Source organism: Pundamilia nyererei, unplaced genomic scaffold (assembly GCF_000239375.1).
Source record: "Pundamilia nyererei isolate P.nyererei 1_Seehausen unplaced genomic scaffold, PunNye1.0 scaffold00055, whole genome shotgun sequence".
NCBI classification, from domain to species: domain Eukaryota; kingdom Metazoa; phylum Chordata; class Actinopteri; order Cichliformes; family Cichlidae; genus Pundamilia; species Pundamilia nyererei.
In genome coordinates, this window is record NW_005187456.1 from 1,352,433 (window position 1) to 1,358,120 (window position 5,688).

Here is a 5,688-nt window from a genome sequence, read left to right on the forward strand (position 1 = left end):
TTTTTTTTTTACTTCAATAAAGTAGCAAAGCACAATATGAGGGCCAATTTGGCTTTCAAGAAAGCAGTTCAATAGATTTGTATTTTAAACAGCTTTGTATACCATTATCTCTCTCGATCTCTCTCTCTTTCTCTTCCTCTCCCTCTCTTTCTCTCACTCTCTCTCTCTAATCAGGCATCTGTCACTCTGTTTTTGAAGTTATTATCGCCCAGGCTCCCTCTTGGATGTGGTTGCTGGGTGACGGGTATCTCGGCACCCACTCTGACTGGGAATGATTTGAATGGAATCCAGAAATCTCCCCTGAGTACCTGTAAACACATCCGTGCCTTGTAGAAAACAAATATATTATAAGAGAGCTCAGCAGAAGAGAGGCGGGAGAGAGACAAGCTGGCACCCTCAGTGGCAGCTCACACTGAGCGCTAAACAAAACAATTACCGTCATTTGCAAATATGTGTGTTTAGGCATAAACACTCTTGAAATAGGAACAAGAGAGGTGATAGCTCTCGTAGCACTCGCTGTCATATCAGTATCAATTAGACGCATTTGTTAAAGGAAAAAGGGGCTTTCGCCGTGACCTGTCACTCGCGACACTTCGAGGAGGATCTGCTCGACTGAAACAAGGCAGGTAAAAATCTATTTAAGGGGAGCATGTAAGTGAAAAAGCCATCGCATTCCCAGCGGTGGGACATCGTCTGGGGCGTGTGGTTAACCTTCAGAGGTAGACAATGATTGTCAATTAACTGCTGTATTTCTTGCGCCCCAGCATCGGATAGCCTTGCCTCCACAAAGCACACCAATGAGAGATATGCGATATCAACCCCCCCCCCCCCAAAGTCCCGCTCCCGCCCCACCCTCCGTGTTATAATAACCTTTCAGAGAGTTCAAGTGTCACACAGCAATAAGAACCTTTTTCATCCCACCGCGGGGAAAATGAAAAGGAAAACAAGTAGCTGAAACAGAGGGCTCCTGGAGAGGCCAGAGTCATAATGTTGGGGTGGGTTAGGAGGTGGGGGTGTGTGTGTGTGGGGGGGGGAATGAGATGGCAGAACCTGCATCAGTATGGGAGCAAGAGCGCAAGAGCGAACATGGCTAATCTGGCACGAGAGTCCTTAAGAAAATGAAGGGGCCGAGAATCGCTATATGCCGAGTGTCTTTAAAGATGAGCAATAATCACTACAGGGTAAGCAGACACAGTTTAAACACTCACTGTAAAAATAAGAACTTTAAATGAAAATGAATTCTAATTATTTAAATCTTTTAATAAAACACAGGAAAAGGGGGGGAAAAATCCAACACGGCCTTTGTGAACAGCTCTGCTTTTATTTTTATTTTTTTTTGAGTTGTGCTAAAGTAAGCATGGTGGGGAACAATTTGGTTGGAGCTTGTTTGTGTCCACATCAAAACTAAAACAGCGGGATGCAGTGGTGCTCTGTGATGCTATTCACATTCACACTGTGTACAAAATGAGACGAGTGTTGTTTTAGCACAATAGACTGTGGGAGGGGGGAAAAACAGCATGTGAAAAAGTAGGGCCCATTGTATAGGAGTATTATTCACTTCATTGTTATCACTCTGCCACTGTATAAAAAGAGTAGTGACATCGTGGTAATGGGGAGAGATGAAAAGCTAAACTATCTCGGGCAGCGGGCTGTTGTTGTGTAACCTGAGCGGGTTAACCGGTGAACTCGTCTTTTTATCTGGAGAGAGCACAAACAGCAAATAAAGAAATAAAACGAGAGCAAATACTTCGGAGAGGGGACCTGTTCTCACCTACGGGGCAACCCGCGTCCCCGTGACTCGGGCCGATCATTTTGTCACTAGCTATTCAACGACAAGGAGAGCAAAGCACACATCCCCGCAAATAAAATCAAACTCTTTCTAAGTAACAGAAGCCTTTTATCCAGCGGATGCCTCGCTCTTCCATGATGTAATTCTCCAAATGGGGCAGGCAGGCAGGCAGGCCGGGTCTGAGTGATTGATTTCAGCCCAGCACAGGGAGAACCTGGCTGCTTTCAGAGACAATTACAGTCCTGTCCATGTGCCTGTAATAGCCCAGCACTTTAGCGTCATTAAAGCGACGCGAGGCACTGCATTATCCTTTAACCCCATCGCTGGCCATCCCCCCATTGACAACCCGGAGAGTTCAACCACGTACTTTGTCACCTGAAGCCCCACGCCAGGCTTGAGAGGAGGATCACCGCACTGTATGCTTCTCTCTGCGGAGTGTGTGTGTGTTTTGGGGGGGGGGGGCTCTGCTCTCTTGACGCTTTATGTAAATGAAGCTTAAGCGCCAAAGTGCACAGGTGAGATTTTTGAGACGACTGCAAGTGGGATGGAAACATAAGACTGCAGCATATTTATACGGGAGAATAAAAGGGGGGTGTTTACTGATAGCATAGACTGCAACACAATGCTGTAACATAAATTTAAACATCTGAAGTGCACGACAAGCAGCCTCGTCACTGTAATAACATCACTCTCAGACTTCCTCCCAGTGCGGTGCGTGCCACTTGATTTTTTTTTTCTTTCGTTTGTTTGTTTTTCTGCTGTTTTTTTGCCCACATGTACCTTTTTAGTCACAGCAACACTTTGAGGCTTCAAATATACTAAATGTTAACACACGTGGATTTCTTAATGACACAAACTGGCAATAAAGAAGAAGAAGAAGAAGAAAAAACATGCTTGCGCAGCAACTTGTGTGTACGCGTCTGTGTGAATATTTGCACGCTGCATCCGAAACTCTGAATTAAGTTCGACCTCACACGGTTGGGGTTTTTTCTGGAGGGGACAAAAAAAAGGAAAAAAAAAAAAGAGGATGCATGCTTTAAAAACTGAGACTCAAAAGTGTTTATTGCTACCCCTCCTCCCCTCCCCAACTGATGTGAGCCTTTCCATCATATTTGCATTTCCAGCTCATTTCTAGAGCCAGGAGATCAATATGGAATCAATCATACTGACAGGTAAGATGGTAAATTTGACCAGGCTGAACCATCCTGTGAGACTGAGCGATACATCAAAGCTAGGAGCAACAGGACAATAATATTTTTTTAAAGGCTTTTAATCAAATATTGATCTTCGCTTTAAATCACACTGATTTTAAGATATTTTTTAAAAAAACTCCAAAAATAACTGAATGGGTCAAAATGGTTTAATGTATTTATTTAAACACTCGTAGTCCTTTGCCTCATTTGATTTAGTGAAATCAAGTATGTTTAATTAAGACAGATAACTGAGTGCTCTCATGAATTATCCCTAGCACTTACAGTGTGCAAAAAGAAAAGAAAGCTCCTCCATTAGTGCACTGTAACCTCCCTGAGAAATGTCATCAATACTAAAGGGGGGTGAAAAAAAATCATACAAGAAAAAAGCTGGCCCTTTTATTTTTTTTAATACTCTGGTTCCTTCTTGTTTACTGTCTGAAAACTCAAGTTCTAATTGAAATCATGCTACCCCCTGTGGCAAGGACATATAATGAGGCATAGCCTAGTTTTATTTCAGTCATTAAAAAAATAAAATTGAGCTAAAAGCTGTCTAAAATTAAACAGAAATTGGAGTTTTTAAAAAAAAAAAGAAAAGCAAAGATGAGAGGCTCTTATTTGTAGTTGTATCTTTGTGGTGGCAGCTGTATAGCGAAAGTTTATTCAACAGCACTGTGAAACTCAACCAGGGTGTAGCCTACATTATCGATTCATTTGTTCAGAGGGAGACAGGCTATCCATCACGACACAGCTTTGCCTTGCACGTGTTAAAAAACTTTCACTTAACTTTTCCCCTCTCTCTTTACCACTGGTGAAGTGCGCCGGTCTCTTCCTGCCCAAACACACCAGCCTCGGTGTTTGGGATGGAGTTTGACACACACACGCGCGCATTTTCACACACTCCTTGTAGGAATCAATTATTAAATTCGGCTAAGACAATCGTACGACTCTGACCGCTTGTTTTGCAAAGGCAAAATGTCTCCCCCTTTCTAGCTCCTGCGCCTTTACGCACGGCCGTGTGTGCGGACATTTAAACCCCCCAAAAAGAAAAAGGAAAATCCACAACAGAGCTCGCCACTAACCTCGCATTGGTGCAGTCGTTGTACAGGGTCTCGAAGTCTTTTCTGGAGATGAGTTTACAGCGGTTCACGCCGGGCTGGATGGCGCCGAGCCCTCTGAGGATGCGGACCTGCTCCACATTGCACACCACCGGCGTGATCTCGAGCCGCTTCAGCTTGGTGTAGACCGTATGCAGTCCGCCGACCAGGTGCTTCAGGAACAGGTCGAAAGCCTGAGGAAGGCAGATGAGCTCGCAGCCGTCCACGGTGAAAGAGGCGACTTTGGCACCGCGCAACTCGACCATCTTGCACTCGTTGTTTTGCGGTATGTTTTCAACAGGCGACGGGGTCGAGTACACGGGTTTGCTCGGGGGGAGAGCCGCGGTTGGGGTCGGGATGCCCGGGCTGCTGGTTGCGAGGAGCTCTGATCTGAACAGGTTCTGTCCGGGTCCCGATGGGGGGGCCAGGGATGGAGATGGTGATGAAGTTGTCGACGGCGGGGACGTCGTCGCGGAAGGAGTCGAGATTGGAGGCGGTGGGACCAGAGGGTTTGGTGGGATCAGAGCAGCCGGTACGGCCATGGTCACCTACAAGAGGGGAAGAGAGTAGCCGAAGTTCAAAGTAGAAAACCCAGCCTGCCGAGATACCCCTAAATGAAAGAATCCACGAGAGTTTAGCTCCTCAGATAAGTTGGAAAGTAAAAAGAGCTACCGAAAAAAAGGCGTGCTGAGTGAGGGTTTTTTCTTTTGGGGAGGGGGGCGAGCGGCGGGACAATGATCAAAGATAGGAGGAGGAATGACAGGAGGAAAATGAGCTGAAAAGTGCAGCTCCGCTCTGTGGATGAGTTGTTGTTGTCACACGGTACAGAGAGGGAGGAGCTAGGGGACAGTGGGAGCCTTTGAAGAGCAGATAACTGGGCTCCGGCCACTGCTCGCACGTTTCACGTCTGTTAAATGATTTCATTGCCCAAAGTAAATACGTTTATGCTGGATCATAAGTGGTAAAGAAAAGCGTATGTTTAAAAAAAATAGTTTTTAAATCCCTTTTTGCCAACATTAACGCAAAGCTCACTTCACCTATGGCGATCAAGATTGGGGTAATGGTTTTTTTTAACTTTTGCTTTCATTTTCGTGCAAATACTAAAACAAATGTTTTTTTTATTAAAAAAAAAACCCTCAAATGCTTAAAAAAACCCTTTTAATTCGCACGTTATTTTTGGTAATTTTTGTCATATTTACCAAGAATGCACGCCAATATGAATCACTGTTCAGCCGACTCCATCTGTGAGGAAGGATGTTTGGTCTTTTTATGTGCACATCCAAAGTGGCTGTAACTTTTTGTCTTGTGAAATATTTTTTTGTAAGAAATATGTGCAGTTAATTGCATATAAAGCTTTCATATATATATATATATATATATGGATAGATGGATAGATATATAAACCCTGTCATGTGAGTTAGGGGTTAAAAAGTTAATGTATAGATTACATAAAGGTAGCATATTTTCTGGTAATTTTGCAAATTGAAGTCAGACAGTAAAGATTGATTTCCAACAGCTTTATATCATCTTTCACTTTAAGTGCATCCACTCAGTTTTATGTACTGTCCATCTCAAACCCCATGATACTTTTCACAGGAGTCAGGTGAATATT

The 5,688-nt window shown here is 44.0% G+C and overlaps 1 protein-coding gene across 3 annotated transcripts in view; it reads right to left on the reverse strand.

Annotated features, from left to right (window-relative positions):
- Window positions 1-4,882, reverse strand: part of dachd (dachshund d) — a 90,556-nt gene extending 85,674 nt beyond the window's left edge. For all 3 annotated transcript variants that reach the window (XM_005733800.1, XM_013911001.1, XM_013911000.1), the window contains exon 1: window positions 4,062-4,882. In XM_005733800.1, the coding sequence (XP_005733857.1) occupies window positions 4,062-4,618 (557 nt within the window). In that variant the 5' untranslated portion in view covers window positions 4,619-4,882. The remainder of the gene's footprint in view (window positions 1-4,061) is intronic.
- Window positions 4,883-5,688: the final 806 nt, after the last annotated feature.